Here is a 13,369-nt window from a genome sequence, read left to right as displayed (position 1 = left end):
GTTGGAGCTTCTCGTCTGCACGTCAACATGCGCTTTCCGTTTGATTGATAGGAGGAGCATACTTAAAACACACTAAAAGGACAAAATAAGACCAAACACCCTGCTGCCTGGACAAGAAGGTTGTCCATCTGTTTCTCGCCGCAGTCACACGCCGCAGATAGAGATCAGATTTCTAAAAACAGACATGATGAGGTGAGATGGTGATGCGATGGCGATAGTGGGACACTTGTAGGGAAGAACTGGAAGGAGCTGAGGGGGATGAGAGAGATGAGAGGGAGCTGGTAAGAGTGGGAGTAAAGTGGAGAGAGCAGGATTTGGCATGGTTTGAAGCGCTGGTTGTCTCTGATGAGGTGGGTTTTTTTCTCCTCTCTCTTCTCTAGAGAGACAATGACTGAGCTCAGCGTGGGTGTGTTTGTTCTAGATATTCTCATTTTTTCATCAGTTTAAAGACTTATGACTAAACATGCCCACGTTACACACAAATCTTTAAAAACTGACACCTTGAAAAGGCAGGGAAACTAAAATAGTAGGAAACTGGATCAAGTTTTATTATTCTAATAACGCTGGATTTAATCTCCCTAGATTATGATTTAACGGGTTTAGAAGCTGAGCATTTCTCTTTTAGTTCCCGATGCCAACAAGTGTTTTCCATTTGATCAGATAAGCAGTTTGTTTGGGGTATAACAGATTAATTAAACAAAGGTGTGGTTTTCCTCAGAATCAGCCTCAAGCGTTACATCACGGTCTTACATCTCGAAGATAATTTGAAAAACAAAACAGGGAAAACTGGAAAGAAAACACAACACAGCTGCCACCCTAAATAAAACCACCCGGATGTTATTGTTCCGTCATTTATTTTTTATTCAATTGATGCTAAATGAGCGACAGGCGATTCAAGCGACCGGAGCGCCGAACAACCTGTTAATCTCCAGAAGTGAAACAGCTTTGCGCATTTAAAAAGCAGCTCATTCCTCACTCCAAAATGTAAAAAATAAATCAGAATTATTAGTTGTTGTTGTTTTTTTTTTGTCAGATAATTGAATCATCTTTCCCCTCCCTCTCATTCTGTGGTCTTACCTGCGTGTGCGGATGGTGGTCGATCATGCCCATTGGGATCTCCTGGTTTGGGGTCGAAGGCGTCCGGGACATACTACTACTTTTCTGTACCATTTGATTTCACTTTTTAAAGAATCTCTTTCAGTTGTCGTATGTTTATGATGGCGTGGACGGAGTCATCTTTTCTTTCTGTCCAGGGGAGGGGAGAACTCGGAGATGGATCTGAGCTGGCTGGTTAAAATAATGGCAACAGCTGCCTCCCTCCAGCCTATAGCGTTACACACTGGCGCACTGAGCGCCGACACGGCTGTCAAGTGTGCGGAATGACGCACGGGCGCATCCGGTTGGAGAAAAAAAATGTTTTATTTTATTTCACTTTTTTTTTTAATCAGACGACTTGTATTATTATTATTATTATTATTATTATTATTATTATTATTATTATTATTATTATTATTATTATTATTATTATTATTATTATTAACAATAATTAGGGCCATATATAGAAAAAATAGGGTTAAATTTCAGCCAAAAAATTCTCCGAAAGTTTTTTTAAAAAGTCGAAAATATACTAGATTTTTTTTTTTAAATGAATATCATAAAATTTCTAGAAAAATATTTCTATGTTTGAATATTCGAAATTTTTTCTTAAAAAACTCAGAAAAAAACAAGAAATCGAAAGTTATCTAGAAAATTTCAGAAAATTTTAGATTAATAATAGTAATAAAAAAATAATTAATTAAATAAAACTCTTGTTCTGTAATGTTTGGTGTTCTGTTCACTATTCACTCCTTACAAAAAGAACAATAAAAAACGAAATAAATGAACAAATAAATACAAAATAAATCCGAACAGTCGTATCCCAAATATTTTCCATGTTTAAAATGTTTAAAATAATATTTATAGTGAATTTCAGATCCACATATAATATAAATATAGAAAAACATTCATCCATCCATTTTCTTTACACCCTTAGTGGGGTCGGGAGGGTTGCTGCTGCCTCCAGCTAACGTTCCGGGCGAGAGGCGGGGTCACCCTGGACAGGTCACCAGTCTGTCGCAGATATAGAAAAACAAAGAAGTAATTTTCCATATTTTCCTTAATAAACTCTGCATACATTTGACATGGATGTTTTGAACAAACTGTGTTAGAATAATAAAAAGCATGTAGCTAAGTTAGTAACACAATCTGAAAAAAATGTACTAGAAGACAGATTATTCAACAACATTGAATTAAATAGCTAAACTGGTTGCCATAAAGAAAAAAGTATCACGAGATTTCAGAATTATTTCTTTGGAGCTTAAAACTTGTCTAACGTCCTGTAGCAACAAGCTGTGCTACACAATAAAGCCATATACAGTGAAATACACTTTTTCCTGTAAAGTTTTTATTCCCACATTATTAAGGTAAGCCCAAAGGCTTTTATTTTGAAGGACGCATTCTCCAGCTATACCGGCGTGTTTCTGTGTTTTTGTCCGCTTTTACAAGGTTTGTGCTGCTTGTGAGAGATCAACAGACTCCAGCTGGAGGCTGTGGTCCACGCCCCGATGAAATGACTCCACCTTCACTGAGTGAATGATGAGCGAGCAGCAGAGCTCCGTGTAATGAAGGCCAGGCCACACAAATCCACAGACAAGAGGTCCTGCAGGGCTGTAATGATGCAGAAAATGTTCGTCTTCTCCTTTAGTTTATGAACTAGAGCAGGGAGACATTATGATCTGAAGAAACAAACGTGTGGTTTTACACTGAGCACATTGTTCTCTCCAGGGACACGGATGACCTGATGCTGACCTCACATGACAAAAGAAATCATTAAAGCGCCGTGAGGTGAGCAGTTTTTAATAATCTTAAAACATATTTTCCACGCAGATATTACAAATTATGACATCAGTCGACAAGAGTCCGACATCAGGAAGTATTTTGCGATGTTCATTTTTGATTTCTATTTATCAACAATGTTTATTTCCAACACGTCTGTTTTTTTTCTGTCTATCTTTAAAGGGTCAGTGATATCATGTATTTTCCAAGCACATAGTACCAGTAAAGTAACTATATTAGCTTCAGTTGCTAAATATGTCAAATATGATTTTAAAGGAATTTAACTTTGTAATTTAATGCCTTGAAATTGGGCCTCTGTCTCTTTAAAAACTGCTGCTTTTTCAGAAAGTCATCAAAGCCGCCCTCTTCTATTAACCCTTTGACAACATTCAGTAGTTCATATAATGAGATGCAAAGTTCTACGTGGTGTCTGCTAATTGCTGCTGGCTAGTCTGAAGGAGCTGAGTTGGGAAATGCTCTGGAGGCAGAAGCTAAGTCCACACAGAAATTTTGCACAGCTGAATGGTTGCCGTGGAGATTCAAGGATTTCTCAAGCATGCATGAAAGAATCAATGCAAGACTCCATGTAGGTTTTTGATGAGAGAATAATGTCACATCAAGATGCAAAGCTGAAAAAAAAATTAATTGTTTGCAATATTACACTTATAAAAGCCACTTTGTGACAAATATGCATTTTGAAATTGAGGAAAAACTCATAAAAATGTAATAGTACAACCACAAAGCTGTTTAACAGTAATCAATCTGCTGCATACTCTAACAACAATGAACACCTATAAATGAGACTGTTTCTGGAGACTAATACTCTGCCCACATAACAGTATTAAGATAAAAATGTGTGTGATAGAGACACTGTTCCTTCATGCAGTCGGTATCAGAGCTGATGGACCGAACACCCACAACGTTATATCTTCTGCTTCTGCAGATTGTGTGTCCGGTGAGCTGGTGGGAGGAAGCTTAAAACCAATTTTCCTCTTTTTAAAAGAATCAACAAATCCTTTTAAAGTGGATTTGGAGGCGGATATCTCAGTGGGTTCCTGTGGCTTTGCTGTCCTGGCTGCTGGGGAAAGAGAAACAAAGTTCAAAATGACATTTCTGGTAGTTTGTTTATATTCTTCTTAGAAGGTTCTGTGAATTTTAATGATTTAACAATTTTGATTTTTGCTCGTGGGCTGCTCCGGATTGCAGGTCATTTCCATGTATTTGGTACGAACCAAGTATGTAGTTAGCAATTCTTTAAATCATGCTATCTATATCTTACCACAACTTTGTTTACAGTACATTTTTCTTTTTGAAGTGAACGTATTATGCAGAATTAATATTTGGGTTTAACTTCTTCTAAAAGCAGCCTAAGTATTTAAAAAAAAAAGAAAAAAGAAAACAGTCGTTATAACAAAGACTTTTTTTGTTGTTGTTCTTGAGCAATTCCTTGTAAGGCTACTTTTTACTTCTGCTTGAAGTAGTGCTACGACCTTCCAAAACTAGACATAGGTCTTATTATATTTCTGAACTGGAGTGCACTGAATTGGATAAATTTAAATTAAAGTGGGATCAAATTAGATTTATGGTTATTAAGCATGAAATTGATCAGTTTCTGATAGTAGAAATAAAATATATAAGCTGATTTTTGCTCTAATTTTGGTCGTATTATCAAAATTCAGAGAAATAAAATTCCTTTTTTTATTAACTAAATGTTGCAAAAATGTGAATCAGTTAACTGTATTCCACATCATTAATGGGAACTAAATGTGACCTTGAAGTGCTGATTTTAAAATCGGATGCACCACAACCAATCTAAATTAAGGAAGTATTTTCAGATGCTTCCAAATAACTCATAAAAGACCTTTCTTCTGAACAGAATGCAGGTCATCAGCACATCGTAAAACATTTTAAAGCTTCCTGGTTGTGTTTTTCTGCTGCATTGGACATTGCTGATGAATCCTCTGTAAAGTTTCATTCGCTGCTCTCTGAGTTGCAGGAGGTGAAGACGTCACAGAGAGGTCCTTATGCACCCACACTGTAAGCCTGCAGCCTCCATGCGGTGACGGGATGGTGCTCCAGAAGGTCGAGGATGGAACGATAGCTAGTCAAATTGTGCTGTATCAGTTGGCTATTTTTACAAGAGTCTTTCTAAGTACCCACCCGCTACACCAACACACTGTTCTCACTTCCTCCTCTTAATGGATGACACTTAAAAAATAAAAGATCTTTTTTTTCTCTCTTCAAATGCTCTGAATAGTTTAATATTTTCTGCATATTTTAGACTTAAATGTGGCCTTGGAAGTCAGCAATTTACTGTAATGCAATTTGCTTATTTATTAATTGTATTCTAAGAACTAAAGAGTAAATCTTACAGTGCACCAGTCCAAACTGAGACTTTTTGGTCATTTGCTTTTACAGATGCTTAACGCATGATCATTTTTAAAGCCAATATGTCTGTTTTAGAAAATAAATTTTCATAAATATGAAATAATAAGCCAAATGTTGCATTTTAAAAAAAAATAATTACACATTTGAGCAAATAGTGGCAAAACATTAGAATGTTGATTTTTTTTGTCATTTAATGGTTAAAAAGTAAGAACACAAATTAATCTGTAATGTTTACCACATATTATTAGCAATTAGTCTTTTCTTTTTCCTATGATCTCAAAAATAGAACATATTTATAATATCTATCCGTGTAAATATACTTGTTGATTCTTGTTTCAATGGCGCCCTCTGGTGTTCATACAGAAGAATACATACGTGGTACAGAGTGACCCATAATGCATTGCGAACGCATCGGTTCGTACCAATATTTTGATGAGACAGGGACGGGGGTCGCCAGTTAAACACAATTTTTAACGTAGCTTTATTTTATTCATATTTACATGTACTTGATCTTTAGATATATAATTTATGAGCTTTAAAATATGTGTAGTGGTAACAGCTGAGTTTTACTTTGATTAAAACGAAGTTGCTTCATGATAACAAATGGACGCTCCTCTGAAAATGGTATCTTCCGGTCTGCCTCGCAAGCCTTCCTTTTTCTACTGAAGTAGCAGCCATGAGGTAGGACCGCTGCTGATAGCCTGATAAAAGTCACAATTTAACTGTTTAAATACACCCATAGACATCGTATTGGCAAAAATAAGAAATCCAAGTTTGTTCTTGTCACATATTTATGTTTCAGTCATCATTCCAGGCTTATATTTGACATATTTACGTGTTTTCATGCAACACGATGTAGCGACAGGGAGGCCATGTTGGCAGCCTGCTAGCCACCGGGTAGTTGGGAGTTAGCTGTGTGGCTAGCATCTGGTGCTATTGTTGAAAGGATAGATAAATACACATGGAGAAATATTCCTACTGTGGTTATGATGTTCTGAACCCCTGTTTTATTGTTTCAGCATGCTCAGGCTCCAGAAGAGGCTGGCCTCCAGCGTCCTTCGCTGCGGAAAGAAGAAAGTCTGGCTAGATCCCAACGAGACAAATGAGATCGCTAACGCCAACTCCCGTAATTTACTTTTTAATCTTCTTTTCTGTCTGATTCTTAAGAAGCAATTTTGCAGTTGCATTAATCCTTGTGTTTTTATTATATCTTGGTTGCAAATGGCTCAAAATGCGTGTACTGTTCCATTGTCCTTAATTTATTCCTCTCAATTTTGTATATTTGTCGTTATGCTTCGCTTGAAAACTGAAGTCAAAATCCTCGTTTGTGCTCACAGTCTTTGCCAATAAATGTTTCTGCAAAGCTTTCCAGCAGCTTCTGAGCTAATTGTTGAGCTTAGTTAGTTGGTTCAGTTTGCCCATGAAAAAATGTGATGCCATAATCGTGGATGTAAATTTGAAAATAAGAGGGGGTTAGGTTTTTAAAAACTGAGATTCAAGTGTTGTCCAAATCCAAACTTTCTCAAAAATATCATGAGCTTGTCATCAATGTTTTTGCGCTTCTTCTTACAATCAAGATTGATTTGTTGCTGTAAATCCTGCCAGAAAGTCCAAATCATTAAGCTTGAAAACAACATTCTACTTGAAATATTTTAAAGTATAACCAAAAGGTGATGCCCAGAAATTAAATAATTTTAGTTTCTTATTGTCTGAACTTGTCCGGGCATGTACTCGCATATCAAATCAGATTATCTTTAATATGGAGACAGTTAAACATTAACATATCATTAGCTTGGTTAAGCTAAAATCTGAGTTTAGTTTTCCCAAGTCATCAGTGATGGGCCTTGTGTTTGTCGTTACTGGGAATGAAAGAAATTAGTTTTAACTTTACTTTAGCCTTGGAAATTCTCCAAACTGTGTGAAAAAATCTGCTTTAGGGAACAATTAAATCAGGATTCTCTAGTTAAGCTACTGGAGTGAAAATAGCAGCTCCAGCCAATAATTATTTTAGTAATTGAATATTTTATTGATTATTCTGGTGATTAATTGCGTAATCCTACATAAAGAGTCGAATAAAAAAAAAAAACCTACTTAAAAATATACATAACGGAGCATTCAAGTAAACAACCCATCTAATTGTTCTTTTTAAATAACCTTTTATTGCTTAAAATGCAAACCTCCATTTCAGTTTCATCTCTGACATATTTAATTCCAACTATTATAAATAATTTAAATATTCCCTCAAAGCTTCTCATTTGAGACAGAAGCATAGCAACAAATAAATGCTTAATCTCTTCTGTTGCTGTGCTTTTATCTTTGTTGCTCTTACAGCAAGAGCTGCATAGTTATTTTTTTTGTCAAAACTTAAACTGTTACCTAATATCCTGCCAGATAGCCACTACAATCAGTTACATGCAACCAGAAGATACCATCTTGTAAATCTGCAGCATGACAGATTATCACACATTTAGGTTCATGTATTTTGCAAAGCGAACATGAATAATGTCCATCGGACACTGCAGACAAGTTTTGATGTATACAGAGGATGTTTTCTGTTTGGCTGCTGCAACATCAGTCACACGCTTTTGTGGAAAGCTAGTTCTGCACAATGTTTTTCCTGTTTAATGTAAAATGTGTCCACATTTTTGACTGTTTCTGTTATTTTCTGGGTGATTTGACTTGGTTCTCTCTGTCCTTCCATAGCTAAATATAGCACCTACCATACATACACACGTCAACTTTGCAGGAGTTAGCGGAAGTGACACAAATTATCCAAGAAATCAATTCAGCTCTGATTGAGTTCAAATGTGTTCTTGCATTTATTTAATGTAGGAGGATGTTGCACTGTCTTTGGTATTGAGTTACAAAAACTGAGGTAATTCACAAACTACAGTTAACCTCTGCTCAGTGTTTTTCAAAGTGGTGGCCACTAGGGGGGGCTAAAGGATCTTCATAATGCTTTAAGTATGGCGTGGGGGAAAAAAAGTAAAAAAATTATAAATATTTTTTAACCATAAAATCTAATCTGTTTTTCAAACATTATTAGAAAATAATAAAAAAAAATAATTTATTGAAATGTTATTTACTTGTCTCATCATGGTCATCTTTCTGATTGGCTGCCAGTCAAATTTATCAAGCTGCTTTCACACAAACAAGTGTGAAATGGAAAAGTTAGACAGTAAAAAGACCAGCAGCAGCTTCAAAAAACCTCTTCCTCCAAGTAAAATCAGAAGGAACGAGGCAGCATTTATGCTAAACAAGTAACTAATAAATAACTATTGAATTTTGAATAAAATTGAGAAAGCCATTTTAAAAATTTGTTACTTGACATTTTGTAGCATTTACTATAAGTTTTCAAAGGGAGATCGTCATGAATGATCTTTAATCTGATGCAATCCTAATTCACACTTCTAATTTCCCAGTTTTCCTTTTTGTTAAATGTTTTGTTTGTTTTTCAGGCCAGCAGATTCGTAAACTGGTCAAAGATGGTCTTATCATCAGGAAACCTGTCACGGTCCACTCCAGGGCCCGGTGCCGCAAGAACACGCTGGCACGCCGCAAGGGAAGGCACATGGGAACCGGTACGTTGATGCTTGTTTTCTTATTTATTTTAATTTTTTTTTTTTTTTTTTTGAAGAAAATGGCAAATAAAGGTTTTAAATAAAATTTTTATGGTTGATTTTTAGGTAAGAGAAAGGGTACAGCCAACGCCCGTATGCCGGAGAAGCTTTGCTGGATGCGTCGCATGAGGATCCTGCGTCGTCTGCTGCGTCGCTACAGGGAGGCCAAAAAAATCGACAGGCACATGTAGGTTTCCGGGACTTGGAGCCGTTTTCGCTTGTCGTCTTAAGCCGACTGGGATGATGTGATATGAGCTTCTGCATCCTGATGCTTTTTCATTTGACCCTTTTTGAATTTCCTTCAGGTACCACAGCCTTTACCTGAGGGCCAAGGGTAACGTTTTCAAGAATAAGCGCATCCTGATGGAGCACATCCACAAGCTGAAGGCCGACAAGGCCCGCAAGAAGCTCCTGGCGTAAGTATTCAGGATTTACATGGAACAATATTATCGTCTCTAACTAGTTTGTGGTATTTTTAAACACTTTTAATTCAAAGAAATAATTTAGAAATCAGTAAAATGATGGTGGTTCTGATCTTTGCGCAGCGATCAGGCCGAGGCTCGTCGTACCAAGACGAAGGAGGCTCGCAAGCGCAGAGAGGAGCGCCTCCAGGCCAAGAAGGAGGAGTTCATAAAGAGCCTGTCCAAGGAGGAGGAGACCAAGAAGTAGTCTGGTTCTTTTTGCTCCACCTGACTGTGCCAGCTGTCAAGTGCTGATAATAAAAAGTGTACATAAAGACAGTCGCTGTTTCCTGTTCTTTCTTCCACATGATGCAATGAGCAAACTGCTGGAAAGGTTAAAATTAATTAATTTAGTTATCAAATAAGCATTAATTGTGATTTACTGAAAGAATATACTCAGTGCTGTAATCAAGCCAAAATTTTACAAAACGTGTACATTTTGCATTTTATATTGTCAGTTTTGTTTAGGAAAATGTATTTTTTGTTTTGGGAGAGAACGATGCACCGAATCAATCAGAAATGCGCATTTGTCTTTAGATATTTTATTTAGAAAATCAGCATATGAGAAAAGAAAAGGAAGAAGTGGAACTTAACACATACAATTCTCCATTTATATCTTATGAGTCACGTACACGGTGCCTTCCATCCGTCTCCTTCCTGTATGGCAGCGAACCTGGTCCTCAAGCCTAGTTCTCAAGGCAGACTGGCCTGCATGTTTTGGGTGCTTCCTTGTTTCAGCCCAGTGGATTTCAATCAATGACTGATTAACTGGCGTTTACTAAACTGCAATTAGTTGAGTCACACTGAGCAAAGAAGATATATCAGGAAGCAAAGTCAACATCAGAAATCCGATGGCAATCATACTTTATCGACCATCTGTCTGCAAATATTACACATTAATGTTGCAGATTTTTGCCATCCATGGTTGTTTCCCACATAAGATTCCTGCCCTGTAATTTTAATACATCAGCAACTACATTAAGAGGTAACCAGTGGCATATATTTTCCAGGCACATATAGCCATTTCATAGCACAATCAAGTAACTGAGTTACCTTGAGTAGTTATAAAAAAAGATACATTCATCAAATATGCAATTTAACGCCTTGAAATTGGGTCTCTGTCTCTTTAAGAAGTTCCTAGTCTTTTCGAAACTCCGCCTTCTGGAAGTCATCACAACAATGTTCCTCCATTAAGCCTTTAACATTGTTTTTACAAGTATGTCGCTGAGAAGTAGGCTTTACAATGAGCTCAGCAGACTCAAGGTTCCAAAAGGTGTTTGCTAATTGCTGCCTGCTGCTGCTAGTCTGAAGGAGCTGAGAGGGGAAGGCCCTATGAGACACTTCAGGTGTGATTTTGATGAGGTAATAACATATTAACACAATTTAAAGCTCAAAAAGTCAATTTTACTTCACTATATTCACCTTCGATTTTCAAGTACCGTCAAATATGTATACAGATTATATACATTACAAATAATAAAAAGTTCCATGTTTCTATTTTTGCATATCAAAAAAGTTAAAATGTAATTAAAATTGTCACCGTTTTTTTTATTACAGCTAACATTTGAAAAGAATATCATCTATATTTTCTATTAAGCCAAAAAAAATTATATTGTCTGTTATAAAGAGTAAAATATTTCTTTCTCTTCTTCCTGCTCAATGTTTCCTGCTTTGATGTGCAGGTAATTTGCTTTAATATTTGCCATTTTTTAGCATATAGGGGTTTTACTTGCAAATTTAGGATGTTCATATCATTATGCAGATACACAAGGTACTGAATCACTAATGACATCTACAGTATTTGCATGTATTCAAAGCTTGCATTTTATTATGTTTTAGTAGAGATTGAGGGATAAGACAAATTTTTTTGTTTGCTTGTTTCTGTTTCATGTTCAACAGACACATTTGAATGAGGGCAGACAGTCAAGGTTAATGGAGAATAAAAGTTGCAGTTTTAATAAAAATAACCCCCTGTAAACGGATATAACATGCAATTGTTGTAAGCATTTGTCAGAGTAGCTGTTATTTTGATTTCCCCTTGAGAATTACTCCCTGATTCTCTAGACAGAGGGCCAAATCGAGGTTTTTATATCTGGTGAAAACTAAGAAAACAAAAACTGAAATTGGAAAAAAAAAACAAAACAAAAAAAAAAACTGGAATGAATAAAAATGGTAATTAATTTGAAAAACTAAACGTACTGAAATTATAGACATAAAGATCCTTTGTTTTTGTATTTATGAATCTATTTATTAGCATTTTGAAAATGCCAGTTCAACAATGACTGAATACATTGGTATTTTCTATACATAATTATGATACAATACTTTGACCTTTATGAATTAGTATGAAACAACTAAAAACTGCTAATAAAAACAATATTTAACTAATAAGAAACTTGCAAGCACGCTCTAAAATCTAATTAAAATGGACTGTGTTAGTCAAAAAAAAAAGTCACAACAAAATAAAACTAAACTACAGTGGAAAATTCAAAACTATCATAACCCTGTACTGGACTCGCTCTTTCATCCATTTTATTGCGTGAGTGCCTTACAAACATCAAATGATAGCTGATGCTGCTCATGTACTTCCAGGTTTCTTTCCCCCCAATACTTGCCTACATCCCTGTGTAATGCACTTTTTCAACAGTTGGACAAAGTTGAAATTGTGTTTATAGGCAAACACAGTTACCATCCACAGAAGGTGGGTGCTAATTTGACAAGGTGCTTACTGTTAGATATGTTCCTCATTTCAGATTAGGAGTGAATGTTAATGTCACATGATTTACAATGGAAAACAGCCAAATACTTATTTACATGTTTCAAACAATGCAGGCCATAATGTTTACTTCTCAAAAAAAAAAAAAAAACTGCCCCTAGCCCTGTTCTTCCTCCCACTTCTGTTTCCCATAAAGTCTGGTTTCAATTCAATGAAGTGAATCTAATTTCTTCCAAAGCTCCAGACATTTTGACTTCCTCCTACAGTCCAAAAACATGCCAGGAAGGTTCACTGGTCTCTTCTATCACCCTTAGACCTGAGTGTATGTTGTTGTCATCTGTTGCCCTGGTAACCTATCCATGGTGTATCCCTCCTTTCACCAAATGGCAGTTTGAGATCAGCATTGTACCCCAGCAAATCAATATAACACACATTATCAATATAACACACATTAAACACTTTTACATTTACAATTAGGTTTAAGCCTCCAAAAGAGGGAGCAAGTTAAAAAATAAATGTTTATGTTTTGCACTATTGGATCATACTCAAGTTTTGATCAAAGGTTCAAGCTAAATTTCCTTTGATACCTTTCTAAAAACATGCCAAATGATGTGAAAAGCAGCCTATATTTTTCTAAAACTGTTTTTTTCCCCCAGCCAACGTGTTCAAAAGCAGCCCAATCTGGCAACACCGAATGGGACCCAGAACAGATCCTTGATGCCACAGGGCTGGTCAGCTGAATCAGGCATTACCCCAATTAGAAAAACAGAAAGCAAGTCTGGAACTACTTCACTATTTCAGTATCTGGACCACTATCCATAATTACTGGTATCTGATCTACCAGAGAATCCTGAAGTAAAATGTCCAGCATGTTTTCGTATTGATCCGATATCAAGTAAATAAATGGCCAGCATCGCTGATACTGGTACTTTTTTTGATATAACATCAAACTTTTGATTTTTAGGTGCTTTTTGCAGTTTTCACTTTTAATTATTTTTGTTCAAATGTTCAAAATACTTCAATGACATATCAATATGATTTGTATCCATTTTTCCCCAAATAATACAGTGCAAAGTCAAAACAAAACCTGTTTTGAGGTAGAACTGAGAAACTGCAATAGAAAAATAAAATAAAAGTTCAAGAGGAAATATGAAACTAAAGTATCAATCTTACCAAACTAATATCCATCCAATGTTGATACCAACTTGGTATCAATATTATGGTTTGGATTAATCTGCCAATCTCAGTTTGTAACATTAAACGCAATCTTGGGTTATGCATTGGGAAATGATCCATAGAGCACCTGCAGT

General features: G+C 36.0%; 2 protein-coding genes across 4 annotated transcripts in view; one reads left to right on the top strand and one right to left on the bottom strand.

Annotated features, from left to right (window-relative positions):
- cacnb1 (calcium voltage-gated channel auxiliary subunit beta 1) overlaps nucleotides 1-1,403 on the bottom strand; it is a 46,198-nt gene extending 44,795 nt beyond the window's left edge. For all 3 annotated transcript variants that reach the window (XM_088007701.1, XM_088007700.1, XM_088007702.1), the window contains exon 1: nucleotides 1,078-1,403. In XM_088007701.1, coding sequence (XP_087863827.1) covers nucleotides 1,078-1,170 — 93 coding nt within the window. In that variant the 5' untranslated portion in view covers nucleotides 1,171-1,403. The remainder of the gene's footprint in view (nucleotides 1-1,077) is intronic.
- A 4,516-nt stretch (nucleotides 1,404-5,919) lies between these two features.
- rpl19 (ribosomal protein L19) lies at nucleotides 5,920-9,622 on the top strand. Its single transcript, XM_014992012.2, has 6 exons — nucleotides 5,920-5,943; nucleotides 6,282-6,388; nucleotides 8,721-8,843; nucleotides 8,949-9,069; nucleotides 9,188-9,298; nucleotides 9,428-9,622. The coding sequence occupies exons 1-6, from the start codon at nucleotides 5,939-5,941 to the stop codon at nucleotides 9,549-9,551; spliced, it is 591 nt and encodes a 196-aa protein (XP_014847498.1). The 5' UTR covers nucleotides 5,920-5,938; the 3' UTR covers nucleotides 9,552-9,622.
- The last annotated feature ends 3,747 nt before the right edge of the window (nucleotides 9,623-13,369 follow it).

This window comes from Poecilia mexicana, unplaced genomic scaffold, assembly GCF_051168715.1.
Source record: "Poecilia mexicana isolate PSO_F unplaced genomic scaffold, ASM5116871v1 scaffold_8, whole genome shotgun sequence".
NCBI lineage: Eukaryota > Metazoa > Chordata > Actinopteri > Cyprinodontiformes > Poeciliidae > Poecilia > Poecilia mexicana.
This window is presented reverse-complemented; position numbering and strand designations above follow the sequence as displayed.